This window comes from Centrocercus urophasianus, unplaced genomic scaffold (assembly GCF_019232065.1).
Source record: "Centrocercus urophasianus isolate 14NV4802_14NV808 unplaced genomic scaffold, USGS_Curo_1.0 seq_13, whole genome shotgun sequence".
Lineage (NCBI taxonomy): Eukaryota > Metazoa > Chordata > Aves > Galliformes > Phasianidae > Centrocercus > Centrocercus urophasianus.
The window spans coordinates 8,562,806-8,581,879 of NW_024884475.1; the positions used below are offsets into that span (position 1 = coordinate 8,562,806).

At 37.7% G+C, this 19,074-nt stretch overlaps 1 protein-coding gene across 4 annotated transcripts in view; it reads left to right on the forward strand.

The window, feature by feature from the left end:
• DOK7 (docking protein 7) overlaps nucleotides 1-19,074 on the forward strand; it is a 60,675-nt gene that overhangs the window by 28,253 nt on the left and 13,348 nt on the right. For all 4 annotated transcript variants that reach the window (XR_006167826.1, XM_042812837.1, XM_042812838.1 and 1 more), the window contains one exon: nucleotides 18,666-18,708. Coding sequence is in view for 3 of the 4 variants with exons in the window: in XM_042812837.1 (XP_042668771.1) it covers nucleotides 18,666-18,708 (43 nt within the window). In the remaining variant the exon portion in view is untranslated. The remainder of the gene's footprint in view (nucleotides 1-18,665; nucleotides 18,709-19,074) is intronic.

Here is a 19,074-nt window from a genome sequence, read left to right on the forward strand (position 1 = left end):
GGCAAAGTTGATGATGAACACAGAGGGATTCAAACACAAAAGGAGAAGGAAGCCTTTCTCTTTCACTGTGGATGAAGAATAGCACAAGCATGAATGAAACTACTAAATTTTGCTTTTTTATTTCTATACTGTATATCATAATATGCGTTGGGGATTAATAAGCAAATATACAGGGTGTTTTGCTTTCTGCTGTATATGACTGTAGTGTGCACGTGATGTCCCTCTTTATAACCTTTGCAAGACGTGCCTTCTGCTATGCAATTTTTGCCTAGGTGATTTCAGTGCTATAGATTAATGCCCAGATGAAATCTGTGCGTATTTTAAGAATATTTTAAGCTCAGACTGTTGGATTGCTGTGGGATTTCTAAGTAAGCTACCAAGATTTATTATTAGACTTATTCAATTTTCAGCTACTTAGTTGCTATTAATTTGAGGAATAGCATTATACTGTACTGTTTGTTGCTCTGTAACTTCATTTGATGCTGTAGTTTGAGAAACTGTCAACACTTTTTATAGGGTGTCTATTTTTTTTTTTTTTTTTTTTTACACTACCACTGTTTGTAAATTTTCTTAGAAGTCTGAAAAATAAAATCCTTTTCCAACTGGTTTTGTCCTTTTCCATCTGACAAATACTGCTTTTCTTTTTTCTTTTTGTCCCCTGACCTTCACCTTCTTGCAATTTGAATTAATATGGGATGATTATGGCTGTCTCTTCTTACTGCTCAGTGTTGTGTTTAAATTGCTGTTGACAGCTCAAAATGTGCCTTTCAGTAGAAATCACTTTTATGTATTTCTGTCTTACTGTAAACTCATATTTACATTAGTTGGAGTTCTTATGTACAGACTTATTTACAGTTTCAGTAGTTAATCTGTCATGATAGAGGAAAAAGGAAAGCATCAATTTGTATGTATCTCTTATTATCAAACCTGCACTGGTATTCAGCCACCTGAATATTTTAGTTGATCATTTGAAAATGCCAAACTCTCCTTGGAGACAGTTGTCTTAGATCAGGAGCAGATCTACCAAAATCCTCTGTGATGTTTGTATGTTTCCACTGCGCCTCAAACTTTGTAGCACCCAGCGTGTCTGCAGAAAGCCGAAACACAGGAATGCTGTGGTCACCATGTGTAGAAGAACTTAGGGACTTTCGTAGGTAGCAGAATCTACAGCTCTGAATGGCTAAGATCTCCCTATGCAGCACAGGGAGATCTGACACCTGTGCTGGGGGGATGTGGATTGCTACTTACATGGGGTGCTGCTTTGATTAGCTGATAGGAAATATAACTCATTTAGTCTGTTCTGTAGAAACTGCTTTATTTTGCATTGCACTTTGCATGTGCACGTATGTACTGTGATCCTTGAGCAGGCACTTAGGCAGCACTCTAGGTCCCTGCAGGGCTTTTTAATAAAATGCAACCTTTGCTGAGTGCAGTCTGTGAGTAGACCCAGAGCTATGAAAATCTCTGTTTCTGTTGTGCAACGTAGACCGGGGAGATGATGCACAGAGAAGGCTAGATCTGCTTTCCATTCTTGCCTGGACTGATCTAACCAAGTCTGTGAGCTGCCTGTGACTGGGTAGGGAATGCCACGTCAGCCTTCTAATCTTGCAGAAGACTCGAACTTGGATTTTCTCTCTTCGTTGTAGATGCTGCTGCTTTTGAGAGCAGTGAAGCGTAAACTTCGGTTCTGTGAGATGCAGCAGCTGCAGGCTACTTTGTTACATTCGTGTAACTGAGAATGGTCTTTTTTTTTTTTTTTTTGGCTTTTAATCAGCTAGTAGTATTAAAGTAGATACTTAAGCAACCACACTGTTGCTATATACCACTTAAACATAGCTTTGCTTTTCCTCTTGCAGGCATTACTTCTTTCTCCACGAGGTTTGAACATCTTATGCTGATCTTGCAGTGTGTTTCCTGCTTTCTCTTAAAGTGGAGGAACCTGATTACTAATAATCACACACCATTCATATTTATTTTCGAAGGTTTTCTTTTTTTTTTTTTTTTTTTTAATATACATCTATATTGATGTGTGATGCTGTAACATTTTATGCCCCCTGTCAGCTTCACAAAAAAGCTCCATGCTGTGTAAATCTTCGGCCAAGAAAGATGCATTTATAATCTTTTATGTTTCTGTTCCTGCTTGTACTTCTGTTTTAAGCACAGAGCTCTGGGCAGTTAGGCAACTAACGCCGTCAAAACTATAAATGGAACAGTTCACACCTCATAAGAATCTGGAAGTCAGGAGAGCTGGCATTACTGACCTCAGCAACAATGTGTTTGTGAGGCTCTCTCATGTTCTGGCGACTGCTGATTCTGGGTGCTCTTAGCTTTTGGCATGAACTGGAAAGCTTGCTTTGTGCTTTCTTTTTAGGTTTAATTCCATGTATTATTTAAGTCCTGACTGTGAAAGTTAATCCTGCAGTTAAGTGCACCTGCCATCACGTGTCACTGCTTAATGAAGGAAGTGTACATGCTAATAATTTCATATTACATTTTGTGTAATTTCGTTTACAGTTATGGTAAACAACTTTGAAACTTTTGTGATAGTGTTGTATTTTCTTTTTTAACTTTGCATAGATTTGAAGAGATCTTTAAAGACACTGAATTCCCCACAACAGCTTTTTGAAATAGAAGATATCCCTGATCATTGCTGTCCTTGACAATGAAATGCAGTCATTTTTGGTGCTGTTTGTCTGTGCTGACAAATGCATCCAGCACCATCCAACCCAAAGTTTGGAGCAAAAATATATTCTCCAGTTTAAACTGACAGAGGAAAGGCGCATGAAAGAGGGAAGAGGAGTGGCAGACTCAGAAACTGACTTATTTTCCTTTTCATAGTTTTAGCTAGGGCTGCCCTAAAGTTACTGCCTTCCTCTTACTGAACTGCTTTTGGGTCCGCTTGTGCACTGTTTAGAGATGTCGCTTATCAGCAGTTCACAGAGAGAGGAGAATTTTTTTTTTTCTTGCTGTTATTTTGTACAATGCTATAATGCTTATTGGCAATAAGCTTTACTCCCATATAAACAAGAAGAGACCCAGCTTCCATTTTACTTTGCTATTGCTGATAAGGGCTCATGCAGTTGACCAACTGTTTGTCTAAGGAGGTCACCTAATGGTAGTGACTTTGGATTTGAATTATTGCAGTGAAATAGAAGACATGCCCATCCTACAACATTTGTGCAGATTATTTTTGCCACTTACCTCTGATCTAAATAATAATACTGCTCTTGGCACTTCTTGAGATCAGACATTAAATGAAATACATACCGTGTGTCTGCAGTGGGGAAGGAAGTGCCTGCCACAGAACTACTGGTAAGTGAAATGGTAATAATGCCAAGATGGCATATTTCCTACATGCTTTGAATGCAGACAGCATAGCTCAGCAGAACTCATTCTTTTGAACCAAACAGAAGCGTTGCTGGATTGCTTTTCTGTCAGAGTCTGTGAAGACATTGATAAACCACAGTATTGACCTTTCATCCATTGGTATGAATAAATAGGAAAAGCTACTTCCTACTATAAATAGAATCAAGCTGGATGACAGCTTTTGTTATTACTACAGCTGGCCACTACTTATTCCTCTGTCGGGAGCAATAGCTTTTCAGGAGAGAAAGAAGGAGGTGGCTTCCAACAATGAAAGCTGGAAAAATTACTCCCTTTGGAATGTAGGGTTGTTGTGTTTGTTCTGTTTTGTTTTTTGATCCAGTTGTAAAGAGACTCATTAGACTGCTGGCAGTGTGGCCAAAATGAAAAGGGAAAGGTTTTTTCCTCTCTCTTCGCTCCCTTTTTATTTTTTTAAATTAGAAATCCACTTACTTCTGGAAAAGACAACAACACAACAACTACAGAATCGTATAAAATATCAGCAGACATTTTCTGTTTTCATTTTCAAAAAGAGTGAAAGTAGAATTTACCTGCAGAGGCAGGCACAAAAAGATTAGGAATAGGTGGAAGCTCAGATGGAAGCAAATATAACTACAGCACCAACACAGACTGACTCTGAGATTTGACTCCCAAATAGTTTATTTCCTTCTGTAATATGGTAAACAAAGTCACTTAAAAACAAACAAACAAACAAAAAAGTAAAAATCACTTGGCAATTATTTCTGCAGTATGATGGTAACATTTATTAATATTTTATTTTTAAGATCACAGATTGAAGAAGTCTATGCAGAAAATACTCTGCTTTGAATAAAATCTACTGATACCACAGAAATTGCACAGTGCAGGGAAAGAATTGGTGAATGTCAGCAGGATAGCAATCATTCGGGTGGGATATCTGGAGGTTTGACAGCAGCTTACTGTGAGTAGATGGAAAGAGTGAAAAATAGATGCTCAGTAGGTGTAGGACCTTTCCTACCAACCCTTTTTCACAGAGCCACTTAAAACTGGAAGTGTATGAATTTAAAAGGATGAAATGTGTTCCAACTAAATGACACAAACTTTATTTTTTCCACAATCTATGGCATTGCATGTGAGAAGAACTAGTTCTGGTAACGCAAGGTGCCTGCTACGCTTAATACTTCAAGATATTTATGGAAATACCATCAGGCAGTTTGATAACATCCCATATGGATTTGTAGTCTGATTGGATCCATATGGGGTTGAACAGGATGATCTCTAGAGGTCCCTTTCAGGCCCTACAATTCTGTGACTCTGTGATAAGGTATCAGTCATATGAAGAAATTGTGTTATTGATGAATTCTTATTGTTTCTAATATGTTTCTAAATTTAACCTTACACCTAGTGATAAAGATCAAGCAATGTTTTCCAATGTTGTCTTAGTAAAGTTTCCAATATTGTCTTAGTAAATAACAGCATATGGGTAGCCAGCGTGGTTTTTCAAACTGATTAGCAAGATAGCAGTTGTGTCAACAAACCTACTGAAGATAAGATTCTCTATTAACTGTTCCACAAAAAAATCTCACTGAAATGCATTTGAAGAATGAATTGTTGAAGCATATTTATATATTCAGAACAGAACGAATACTTCCACTAAGCAGAAGGGCTTGTCGGTATGGGTAAGCCATTCTGATATGGAAAGAAAACCAACGCATGTTTGACAAAGTTTCCAAGATAGACTATTGAATTTGTCCTGCAATTTATGTATTGCTTTGTTTAAGGCAGACTCCTGGTAAGAGCTTGTGATGATGAAATGCAGATGACAGCATTTTGGGCAGTCTCTCACTTTTAACTGAAGTTGAATCCCAACACAAGCGAGGGAGATAAGAATTTGGAGGTTTAGACTGGTCTAGTAATTTTGGGTTATGGTCTTAATACTATGGGTCCAACCAACTTTGGTCAGTGCATCTCCATAATACCTACTAGAATAGTATTTACTTTCCAAGTCTATTGTCAGGATTGATCAGTTTGTCTGCAGTGATTTGAATGTGGAGAATTCCATTCAAGTACTAAATATGTTATTAAATTTGATGTTTCCCAGGCAGCAGGGAGAGAGCTAGAAAGCCATTTGCCTTTTATTTGAACTGTGAACAGGTAAGGAACTCATTAATAAGAGTCACTAAAGAAGAAATCAATCTGCTAAGATGGAGCAGTTTCTATATAATTTTTTTTTTAAACTGCTGGGAAACCTATCACTAGCTTTTATAATTTCAAATAGCCATCTCCCAGTGAAGTCAAGACAGAAAAGTGCTGATGCTATGGATATGCTAGATCGCAGAAAATTTTTCTGTCTTTTTGATGTCTTTCAAGAACAACAGAACCGAAAAGAAGTTATTAATGAAGGAACCTTTGCACACAGTGGATTTAGAGTCTGAAGATACGGCAGTTGAAAACTAGTTCTTTATAAACATGGGATTAATCAGGGAATTGAACTATTTTTTAGCAGTAAGAAATGTCCAGGGGGCAGCACTGAAATTCAAGCAAAGCTTGAGGGAGGAAAAAAAAAAAAACACATAAAAGCTGACATCATGCTTATCAAAAAGAGAATTTCTGTGTTCTGAGGAAATTTGCCTTCTCAATATCTGCAAACACATGTATTGTGCCCTTAAATTACTATGGAGAGACTTGTTGCATCAAATCTAAGGGTGCTTGTTTTGTTTGTTTCTTTAAATAAATAAAATCATTTTATTTGTTGTTATTTGAGGTGAAAGGCAGTTTTACCTGTATAGAGAATAGTTGAAACTCCAAATCTTCTTCATTGTGTGAGGTGTAAGAGCAGATAGCCACAGGGAACTTCTGTAGCAGCTCAAGCTCTCTGAAGAGCTGCAGTTGAGTATTTCAGCTTGTCAGTTGACCCCATCTTAACAAGTAGATGCTGTTGAATTTCTGTGATGCTCGTTAAACTCAGACCTAAGTGTAGGAATTCTGGGTCAGAATCAAGATGGCACAAAAAATGTTAAAATTATTGCATCTGAGCAGTTGAGCCAATCTTTTTTACAGTGTAAAAAATAGCTTTTCCCCCCAATTTTTACTAGTTTTTTTACTAGTTTCATGCAACATTTTCACTACCCTTCCTCGATGATATTGTGGGAAGGGGGACTTCCTGGATTCTGGCTATCCTTGCTGTTGTAATAGCATTCTGACTGTTGAAGGATCCCTTGGAAAAACTCTGACTTGCTTCAGGGAGTAATCCAATTCATGGACATAAGAGTGGGGAAAAAGTTATGTGGAGCTACCATTCCTTTCTCATCCTCTGTGCTTCAACTCCAACAATATTTGCTGCATCAATGTCTGTAACAGTGCACACTGGTTTTTTTTTTTGGTCTGCAAATTTAGACTGAGGCTTTGTAGGGTGTGTGGGGATGTTAACATCCAAACAAGTGACTATTAATGTGATCTCTGTGATAAATGATAGCCAGGATGGGGTGAGTGAATACCAGTGTTATGTACAGATTCTGGGCTGTACCAAAGATCGTCTTTTGCTCTGCATGTAAGCTTCCCTTTGGTTTAGCTTTTATGTATTTCCACTTTCCCTTTTGTAAAACAGGATAGATGAAAGAAGCCAGTTGTGAGCAACTCTTTGCTGCAGCATCACAATCCCACACAAGTCCAAAGGTTAGAAGTAAAAGGGGCTTTGAAATTGACTATGTGCTCCTAAGCCTTGTCACATGAGGATATCGGACTATTCACAGTACAAACTGCAGCAGCCAGCTGTCAGTCAATTGAAATGACTGTTTCAACAGCTGGGAATCAGTGGGACATGAGCTCTGGCTGTGTTCCCTCTCCCCTACCACATCCTTTGCAGCAGTTTGGATTCTTTGGAATCCTCTGCTAATTCAATGTTGATTGGAAGCAATTTTGAATGTACAAGAAATTCAACACTGGAAAATATTAAGGAACTATAAGCCGTTTCCAGACCTGGCTTATTGCAAGGACAGAGAAATGTTAAGTGGGCTGTATCAAGGCTTGCAACTGAATGCCTGAGTCCTCTGTAGAACTAGCAAAACTACTGGATGAAGTTTGCAAATTCAACTCATTCCTTGAGACTCAAAGTCAAGCAGAACACACGTGCTATGGAGATAACTGCTATAGAAAGCTTTGGAAAGCTACAGAAATAATTATACCTAATAATTTATAGCAGTGCTTTCCGATGTGGGAAAGGTTTGCGAGCAGCTTCCATGCATAGTTAAGTATCTGTATGCTTTGAAGATGTGATGCTTAATTATAGTTTCATTACCTTTGACAAACCATAATTTCAGTGATGGCTGAGCTTGTCTTAATCTTACTATTCTGAGTTTTCTTTCCCTTGTTTATCTTTTTAGTGCCCTCCATTTCTTTCTAATAATGATCACTGTTTATCTTGTTAATTGTTTTTCAGGGAAAAGTTGACTAATCTTAGCTGTAAATATGGGATTGCAATTGAAACAGAAGGAAAATGAATGCAAAGATGGTATTTCAAGGCTTTGATCTTTGTTCTTCATAGGTCCATAATTAAGCCCACTCTAGTTCTCCCTGTGTGGAGCAGGATGCACAAGGATTCTTTTCTTTCTGCCTTTATGTGGAATGGGCTGGAAGGAGGGAATCAAATAGCTAATGTAATGCAACTTGGCATAGTTCCTTGACTGCAGAACAGGCCCCAGTGTATTTTTAGAGCAAGTACAAGCTAAGCTCTCAGTGTTGAACAGAACTCTTTGAGGGAAGTAGTAGCAACAGAGTGTTCTTAGAGCAGTCGCTAGGTAAATATTTCAAAATGGTAATAACAGCTTAATGTAAACTTCTCTCACTCTTTCTCCTTGAGAATCTGTAGATTTGATTTTTAGATTTTTAATTTGTTATTAATGTTTGAGATTTTCCTTTGCTAGCTTTTGGAATATTCTGTATTTCATCCGTTGTTCGTCACTTCAACTATGATGGTGTAGTTGAATCCACAAGTTGCCTTTATTTATTTGCAAAAATTTCCAATTTTTTCCAAGGTGGGTGGCTTAGTTTTAACGTCCTGTTGCAAGGAGAAAACTTGTGTAAAAGGAAAACTTTCTTTAATTTTGATAAGAAGTGGAATCAATTTTCTGCTAATTGAAAACTGTTTAACCAGCGTAGCTGTGCTAATGTAGAATACTTTTCAGTACAGTTGCAGAAGAACTATTTTTCAGTGAAATATGTTAGATGTTTCTCACACGAATTAATTTAGGTTCATCCCATTTCCTCATCAGAGAAGAAATAGTTCTGTGTCAATAAATTATCTGAACTTTTTTCTTACATGTCTCTTCAGGTGTAAATTTACATAAATCACCCTTTTCCTAATCAAACATCTGAATCCTTTTGTGTGTGCATATCTCTCTTTGTGTGTGCATGTCTCTCTGTTAACGACTGTCCTTTAAATTAGTATTCAATCTCTCCCTGTTGAACAGTATTTTTCTATTGACTTCTAAAATCTTGGTATGGGCAGCAGAATTCTGTTATTTCTGGGATGTGCTCTTCTAAGAAAGTGTAGGGAAACACTTCTCATTTGTCACGACTTCCGAACTGCACAGCTATTTCTGTGGTACCGAGGTGCTCAGTGGTGGCACTGTTAATCTCGTGAACTTGAAAATACAAAAGGAAGGGGTCATGTAGGTGCTGCATCTGGTCCTACCCTTTACCTCTTCTGTTTCTTTTACATACAGAGTGAGAAGAATGGGATGCAGACAGCATGCTGCTAATTATCTGCAGAGTGAACTCCGTTCTTACTCATACTTAATTTACCGCCATCTGAGCCTTATTTTCAGTGGTACAGTAGTTTTATCTGAGTCTCTGCCCTGAGTGGATTTCATTTGTATAGAAAGGGTGGAATTTCATGGATCTGTTTTACAAGGAAGCTCAGGCCAGCAGATGTGGGGAAATTGAATGTGTCTTAAAGGTGGAATGCTCTTGCAATAGTGTAATGCTACCCTCTGTTGGAAATTAGAATATCTGGAGTATAAACTGGAACACATAGGGAAGTGAAAACTGTTTGCATGCATGCCTTCATTTCCACTGTACACAGATGGGACTTCAGAAATGTCAGTCTATTTAAAAGGGCATGCTTGGTGTAAACAGAAAGGCTTTTTACCCGAGCTATCATAACTGATTTTAAAACAATCTCCTTTTCATGTTGAGACACAGCTGTAGGCATAAGTGGTTGCAATTTTACTGTCTTTCTGTGAGAATACCAATATATAGCCCCCTATAATCAATGCTGATTTTTATTGCTCATAAACACCTATTTGTTCATAAAGTCTTTGCTTCTTTTGATTGGAAAATACATTGTTTGGGTTTTTTTTGTTTTTTTTTTTTTTGCGTGGCTGAATTTGCTGTGTACACTATTCAGCAGTGTTATGAATAACAGCACTCATCTTCACCTGTGAAAACATGAATGGTTAAATCAGTGCTGTGGGTTGCATTGCCATGCCTTCAACAGCCAGAGCAAATACCTATTTGAACTTTTTTGTTTAATCATTGCAGCTGGATTTTTTAGGAGAGGTGGCTTGACTAATGAGACTTACTGAGCAAGGCTCTGAGAAGGGGAAAAGGGAATGGGATGTTATAATGAAAGCCTCCTTAAAGCGTTGACAGCACTATCTTGAGTTAGGAGATCTCCCAAGTGTCCTAAGCTTAAAAATTAATCATTTTCATCAAATTTCAGAATAGATCATCTGCTTCTGTAAAGCACAACAGCTGAGCTGCAGTTGGAGGGAAGGCAGTGTATGTGATTTTTATTGCCTGGAGGAACTGGCTACCAATTTGGCCCTAGGAATATATGATATGATGAATTTAACATTATATCAGGAGACGTATCTTCCCTGGATCTTAAACCTGAATGTCTCTTAAGAGAACTATTATAACTGGAGAAAAAGAAGTGACATTTCTGAACTTGAACAGATTTGATGGTTTATTTTAATGGCAATTGTGTAAGGAGCCTTACATGTCCTGAATGTCAGAATGATTTTATTTGATACATCTGCTGAAAGATGAGACAGTGAAAGCTGATGTTAATTGAATTTTATTCTGTATCTAGCATCAGTTCTTAAGTGTATTTGTTCAAAGTTCTGTACTCTGAAGTCAGGAGATGCTATGCTCCAGTTGTCATGTTTGACAAGTATACCCTTTGACATTTGCATATGCTCTTTTTATTTCTTGTAAAGGATTGGTTTTAGTTCCTGCCTTCTAATTCCTGCATCAATTCAAGGCCTGTTTGTCAAATACAGTGAGCTACAATTAGTGTCTGAGGCAATTTGCTGTGTCTAGCTTAGCTATTTCTTCTGTCTGGCTGGAACCCTTAGCCTATCCATAGCTCCTGCTCTGAAAGACCTCTGTTATGAGCTGGGAGCAAGAAGTGTTCTGTTCATACTCCAGGATCTTGATGCTGTGAGGTCTGTCAAGTTGCTTAAATGAGATCCTCTGTTCATGAATGCTAATGATCATTTGCATCTGGCTCTTCATTGGAGTGGCTTTTATTGACCCACCTTGAGGACTTGCTGCTGTAGTGTCTTTCTCTATGGCCTGTCACTGTACCTTGCAGTACCTCTATGGAACTATTAAGTGCTTCCACTTCTATACAAGTCAGTGCTTCTGATTTTCCCCTGTGGTTAAATAGGATGAATACTCAAATTTGCAGACATATTCCTTCATCTTGTCTGAACTGGAACCATCATACCAATTTTTTCTTTGAAGAACCATGAGAAAAAAACACCCAGTGAAAATAGCTAAAACAAATTTTAAGACAAAAGAGTCAAGATCCGTGTTTGTGGGAGGTACTGTGTTGTTTCTTACGTTTTTGTGGTTTGGGGAATTTCTCTGTAACCATGAGCACTGCAAACTGTCTAGCTGATGCTAGTGCTGTGACTGTTTGTGCTGGTTCACTGCTGTGTGCCTTCAGACTTTGCTGTCTACAGGGGTGAGCTATTACAGGCATGGGCCAGCTCTTCCTGCTCTTGATTATTATTTTTTATTTTTGTTCTAGTCTAGAAGCATGCAAGCTTGACTTGTAGTAGTGCTTGGAAACAGACACAAGCTTTACTGATGTACTTATGCCAGACATTTAATACGTATTGGATTGTATTGCATAGCTGTCTCCTTCAGCAATCTGCCCAAACGTTTTTGTGCATAACAAGATATGTGTGTGATGTAAAAAGGAAGTTATTTAAGATGAAAAATGAAGCCCCTTACTGTTAAGGAATTGACAGATTTACAGTTGCTCATGCTGTCTTGATTTTGCCCACGTGTATGTCCCTCTAGGGCAATGAATGAGACAGATGTCCCAGCATAAAAAGCAGTGTGTGACCGTGTAATTGCAGGATATCCAGTTCTGCACTATCCTGGTGTAACTCTTTGGTACAGAGCAATTTTGGGTCCATTTCTGAAAAGCAAAAGGCAAGAACAAATCATGTTGCTTGTCACTCTGTCAGCTCCCTCGTGTCTATATATTATCAGTGTAGGGCATTAAATTGGTCATTTTAGCGTTGCAACCAAGACTCCTACCATCTGAATTTTGGAGTTTGGCTACTAACTATAAATGACTTTCCTTTTAAGCTGTTAGCTAGGGCCAGGTACTTTGGTTTTTGTGGTGGCTGTGCCAGAAGGCTCAGTCCAGCCATCTTTCCTTTCTCTACCTAAATTGAAGTGAATGGAAGGATCAATTATCTTTTAATTTTGTCATATTTGGAGCTCCAGTGTGAGGTTACTGGTCGTATTCTGGCAAATTGCTCATGTCTGAAAGGAAGCCCATGGCAAGAAGAAAAACAAAAGCATACATAACTGGCATAGAATCATAGAATCCCCTGTGCTGGAAGGGGACCAAAAGAATCAGCAAGTCCAAGTCTTGGCTCCACATAGGACAACCCAAAATCAGACCATATGTCTGAGAGCATTGTCCAGATGCTTGAACTCCAGCAAATTTTCTGCTGTGACCACTGCCCTGGGGATCTGTTCCAGAACCCTACCACCATTTCATGAAGAATCTTCTCCCAGTATCCACCCTGAACCTCCTCTGCGGCAGTTTCATGCCACTCCCTCTGGTCTATGGTAGTTTGGGCATGGTAGTTCAAAGTCCCCACTGAGATGTTCCTCTATCAAAATAAGAAAAAGAACAGCACACAGATCTGGACAATAAAACAACACTTTAAATTCTTTCTCATCTCTTTGCTTAAACAACACCTATAACTCATAGCTTAGTTGAGCTGCAATTACTTGCGGGTTTTAGGAGGTGTGTTTTAGTGTGACACTTGTCCTGCCAGTGCCACTAAAATCGTCAGCTTCACGCTTCAGAAAATAGCTGATGTTTGGGTTTTGCTGAACGAACTGAGGTGTTTCTGAACTGACTTCAGCAATCTTTCTGTTAGCTGGCAGTTGGCTTGTGACAGATGAAGCTGAGTAACCAGAAGTTTGTGGCTGAAATTGGAACACTGCACCTGAAGCATATCATGGTCAGGGGTTTCTGCTTCATTTGGAATTGTTATGAAATATTATGAGAATTTAATACTTTTGTATTGTTTGTTTCAAACTTGATCAACTGCTGGGCATTGTGAATCAGGCCATCAAAGCGTTGCATTAAAGGTTGCTCCTTGTGTTTGTGTTTATTGACCTTTCCTGGGAAATTTTTTCCCTGTGATAGCATGGGCATTCCAACTTTAAACTTTTCTGTGGCTTTGCTCCAAGAACAAATCATAGCCTTTCATCTTTATGATAAATATACATTAACTTTTACTAGGAACTGATTTCTTTATGCTGAAGTGTCTGAGCTTTGAAAAACTTTGTGCATGTTCAAGTTTTTTTTTTCTGTTTTCTAAAAGCAATGTGTTTGTGTGATGCTAATTTCAAAGTCTTCCTTCAGGATTTCCTATTGAATCCTTTGCTCCTTTGTGAATCTGCACACGGTCCAAGATGCTATAGTCATAAACTACATAAGTGTAATCTGCTGCCTCTTTTTGCATATAAACAGGGATTCTGATGAAGAGCTATCAGCTGAGTATAGCAGGCATGAGAATGTTTGCTCATATATTGTTGGAGAAGTCTTCTTTTTTCTTTCTTCAGAGGTCATGATGATCTTGATGGTCTTCAACTGAATAAATGGATGTTTTGCATGTCCTTGACATTGTACAGTGGCTTTAAAATTGAAGGAGAGAGAAGATTAACTGAAAATTAAGTAGCTGGACAGTTTTGCAACACATCCTCTCCATTTATAAATGTTTTTTGATATGTGTGGTGACAACAGTTGCTACTATGGCTGTTTCCTCTTTCAGAGAAAGAAACTTAGACCCTCTCATCTTTGTTAAATCTTTCTGAGAATCCAGAGTGGGACAAAGCTTCATGCATCTGCTTAGACAAATGCAAATGACACCTAAGAGACTGTACATCTGACTCTTACTAGGTTCAGAATTATGGAGCTACTAAAAAAAAATGTAGCTCAGCTGAAAGAAAAGCTTTATTTCTAAAGATGCCCAAAGGGAATGACGTAAGCTGTGGGCTGACGTGTGTTTGAAACATTGACGGTAATCAGGCAAATGGCATTTCATTCCTCTTGCCAGGGATGATGGACCCCAGCTCAATATTACAATCTAGAGAAGCAGAGCTGAGCTGGTCTCTTTCTTGGAAGAGTGGTTTCCTTCTTCTTCTTCTTTTTTTTAATCAGCTATGTTTAAAAATCTGAAAGAAAAATGTTTTTGTTCTTTGAAAGTGTATGTTTTATACCCTTGGGGCCAGTAGGAGGAGGAATTAACCTCAACAAGGTGAAAAGTGATTTGCCCTTTAGAGAGAAAGAGAAATATACTGCGCTTCATATTCGTGTATGGTAATTTTCTTTAGATGAAGACTGATATGGTAGCTATATATTTCATGGAATTTAAAGTGAATGAAATAAAATAAAACCATTAAAAATGAAAAGGAAAGAGAGAGGAAAAAAATGTAACAAATCAGGGAAAAAGATATCCTTTTTTTTTTTTTAATTGTAAAAATAATTATGTATTATGGTGGTTGTTTGCAAACAGACAAAAATGCTAAAGTTTAGGTTCTGCTTAAGGCAGTGAAACTAATCTATGAGTAATGATTCAGCATATCAAACTAGTGCTTTTCCTAACATCCATCATTGAACCCTACCCAAGAGTTTTGGAAGCAGAACTTAAAAAATGAGTGTCATCTGACAGCAGCCAGATCACTGTCAGAGTTAAAATAGCCCTGCACACATAGTTCATGATGTGTGATATACAAGTGGTACATATCCACTTACTGTGGGTGTTGTGGTGAAGTTGTTTGAACAAACCATGCATCACATATTTCAGCACTCAGCTCTTGGTTCAGAGATAATAAGAAAGCAGTAAACTACATTTGAAAGATATTTGACTTAAATTATAAGTATCAGCAGATCTGTGTGATTTAAATAAACACATCATTAGTTACTGTCTGAATATCATACCAGTCATAACAAAAGCATATTACAGGAGTGAGGTCACCTGCTGATGTTTTTTCTTTGCCATAATGGCAGTTTGAGATCTGTATTGTACTTTACATTTGAAAACTGTGTGTTTACATTATGCCACAGTAATATAAAACTTCCTCCTATAGAAAAAATCACGTTTTGTCTTAGGCATATAGAATTAAAAAAGCTTTAAAGTCACTGATCCCATCCTGTCCAGTGAGTTTCCTCAGCAGCAGCCACTGTAAGTTAGTGAAGTCTCTCAAAAAGGGTCAGAGGAGGAGACTTCATGGTTGCAGAAATAATGGAATAAATTCAGTGAAATGAAAATGAAAACAACAATTTCATAGTCTGAAAAATCACTTGAAAACAAAAGGCTCATTTTATTTTGTTATTATCTCTGACTCATTTATATGTAATCATATTTGTTTTTTCTATTTATTTGCTCTTCTCTTTACATCTTGCTGTAATTCCAATGATGTTTTATCATTGCCCAATATCAGATGTGTGAAATTACATCAAACTTCTGCTTGCCTTTATGTTTCTTTTGTCAGGTATCATCTGATCTCCTTCGAATGGCTTTGAAAGTATTAATTGTGATTTTTCTTCCAGCTTTCATCGATTAATACTTTAATCACCTAACCTGTATTTTTAAATGAAAGGCTATTTAGAACTGATTTTGTAAGACTGACTAGGATTTCAAGCCATCAAATAAGTTCAATTGTTGAAGAAACTGTACTTAAGTTAGTGACACATTCAATTTTTGGTTATTTCTGTGCAGAATAAACAGAAAATGAAGGCTTGAATTCTGCGCTCACATGCAGAAGTCGGAAGACCCTGCTGATGGGTTTTAAGTTGAATTAAGCAGCACATTGCAAAAAAAATTTTTCTGCAACTGAAGCATTCAGCACTGGAAGGCTTCTTAATCCTCCTGGTTCTTACCTGTGCAATGCTGGGAAGAGGAAAAAAATAACTGAACTTAATTTGCAAATAAATCCAGTAGTTACCATTTGGATTTACAGGAGGAACAGTGCTGTTCAGCACATAGTAGCTGATGCTGCAATGAAGAACTTTGCTAGAAGTTAAGAAGAAAACCAATTATAGTGAAAATTATTCAGTTTATTACTTGTTTATGTGCATCACTGCTGCTTCTAAGATCTAAGGTTGAAAGAGGACTCCTGTCTGGAGGCTATGGATAGAGAATGCAAATGCTTTCTGTTTTAAAGAACTTGTAACTTCCTTACAGGCTTTCTGTTTTCTCTGTTATTTCTAGCCCTGCTTTTACCATAGTTTAGGATATTCTGGTCTGCAATGCATTTATGGAAAAAAAATTTAAAAAGATTTTTTGTCTTTCTGTCTAATTTCACGCACCAACCAAGGTCCCTGAATGGCAGCAAAGCTGCACCAGTTCTAGAGACAGAAGGGCGGAAGATGAAGACTTTTTCCCCCGTCCTCAAACAATTTTTGATTGAGCCCTTGCAGTAGCATACAGTTCCACCCCTCCAAACCTGTCAGTTACAAAAAACAAACACAAAAAATCCTTTGTTTTTAAAAGCAAAAACAAGTTACCTGAACGTTATGAGATCCTTCCTCATTAGTAAGATCTGAATGTTATGCATTTTGATGCTGCGGTCTGCCACTTTCAATTCTATTATCTGGGCTAGCAGCTATTAACTTTGGGACAGCGTGTTCTGCTTTATATCCACAGTCATGAAGTCAGGGAGATATTTTATATTCTATATTAATATAATATTAATATATTTCCCTAATAAATTATTGGAAGAAGGAAAAGTGTGCTTAAATATACAATATAATACCCGTAAGAGTTTCCAAAGCTCTCTGTACTTTGCTTGTACAGGTAATTATGCATTGTCCTCCACTGAAACCCATATCTTCTGTGGCGGAATACAGTAACTATAGAAACAAATAACATCTATGTTAAACAAATACAGATATATGTGTTTAAACAAAACATTGTGGGATTTCTTTTTTCTGTTTCTCTCCACCCCACCCCTTCTATATGAGCACTTGCTCATATTCAGTGTCTCTCATGTTAAGCATACAGCTTGCAAAAATCTCCATAAACACAGAGATCAGTTTCCACGTCTGTGTGATGGTCTTCTGTCTGATGTGTGTTACCCCCCTGTTCAAGGGTGGTTGTGTTACAAATTTTAAAACTGTACTTTAAAAAATATACCCCAAATGGTCCAAATAAGCTCTTTTCAATGCATATTTTATCATCTGAAAAAGAATCATTGCAATCTTTTATTGTTTTGCATGTCATGCAAGTTTCATCGAAGCCAAAAGAGCCTTTCCACTTACTTTAACTGACGCTGGATCCAGTTGCTAACTGACAGTTATTCTATGTTACATTTATTATTTCTGAAATCTAGAAAGCATCTCAGCGAAAGAGATTGTGAAGTAGTAAACAAAGGGAAAATAATTAGTATACCATCAAGAAAATAATCTCTGATTAAGAAACTGCAGCACCACTTGAAAGCAGCCTGACAGATTATTTCGCAGAAAATGCTATGTCTGGGTTGGTTCAGTGCTCACATTTTTTTCAGGTATTTCTGTGAATTTCTTTTCCTTCCATCTTGCTGCTTAGTGTCACCTTGTTCTGGGTTAAGCAGTGCATTATGTAATTGATGTTACATCTCCATATGTTTGCCCTAAGAAAATATTGTGTAGGAATTAGTATTACTTCAGTTTTATAATACAAAAATCTATTTTGTTTCCTATTAAGAAATTTGGGGAAGTAAACACAGTGCCTATATAGAGATGCCTGTATATCTTGAGTATTTCTCAAAAGCTTCCACTTCTTAGGAAAGCATAGGAAACAGCGGTCAGAGGTCACAGTGTGTGTTTTTAAATTAAGAAAACTGCTGTCAGGTGTTAGCGTAAAATGGAATTTTACTTCAGTGTAACTGAACATTATGGCTCAGTTCTGGTAGCCAGATAGTGTTTTTTCACTTCAAAGTTCAGAAGATGCACTTATTAATCAAAAAGAATAGATTGTGGTGATGAATTTTTGCTCTTGCCAAGAGCCCAGAAATAAGAGATCTCCTTGGCAGCATGGGGATCAGCAGCACAGAGCAGGCTGACCTTACAGCCTACCCTGATGTTGTAGCCCAGGAAAGGCCTCGGTGCTGTCTGGAGGTGATCAAAGTGTCACTGTTCCTGACCATCTGTGAATGACAGTGTATGTTTTGGGAGAATCCTGGCCTGCACATTCTGAAATCTGCTTACTGTTGGATGTGACTGGGCACTGCTACTTTGCAGCTGCCTGCTTTGAAGCGCCTCAGCTTCGACAATACCAGTATGGTAAAGTAGCTGAGATGACACAAAGCTTTGATACAAAGACCTCTATGTCTCAGGTGGGATTTGTAGGCAGCCTGAAGTCAGTCTGGGCTGCAAGCTAGGATGTGTTGGTTTTATGGAACCAAACAAATGCACCAGGCTTTGGTCTGCCCATACCTCCTACCCTGAGTTCACAATGTTAATCCTGTTACTCCAGCTTGCTATTATCTCTGTCTGAATATCAAATTTTCTGCTTTTTGCAGTCAATTCAATTGTCCTAAGCCTTATGATGTGTGCTACAGGAATTGTAAAGCAGTCAAAGTGAAGTTAGCATTTGCTAAGGTGTGCATGCATATTCACAACACTTTCAGGTTGGAAAAATCACTGCCGATGTTCTGGATTTGAAAAGCGTGTGTTAAGCTTTTGTGATGGTGAAATGCTTTGCTCTGTCATTCTTCCTATACTTTGTACAGTTTCTATTTCTTGTAAAGATTCTAAAATTTTCTTTTTTTTTTTTTTTTTTTTTTTTTTTTTCAAGGGATCAGCAATATTACAGCCAGGAGTCTTACCAGCTCTACCAGGTAGGAACCACTTAATTATTTACTTTGTTAGTACATACTGATGCTTAAGACCCAAATGGTGATGAACAAAGCATTATAATCAAGGAAGAATAACCGAACTTCCCTAATTTAGAAGCTTGTGGTTGGTTTTGCTGCTGCAATTCATGAGACTGGCATTTATGAAGTAGACTGTAATCTATAGAGTCTTTAGTTGCAAAGATTAATGCATTTGAATTTTTCCTTCCCTTTATAATCAAGAAGTTTGAATTTATCAGGTTCTTTATCAAACTGTGCAGTGCTTCTTCTGTTTATGTCCCCAAAGTCAAGGTGTTCTTTTTAGGCTATATGAACACCAAGGGCAAACTTGATTTGTATTTTCAGTATAGA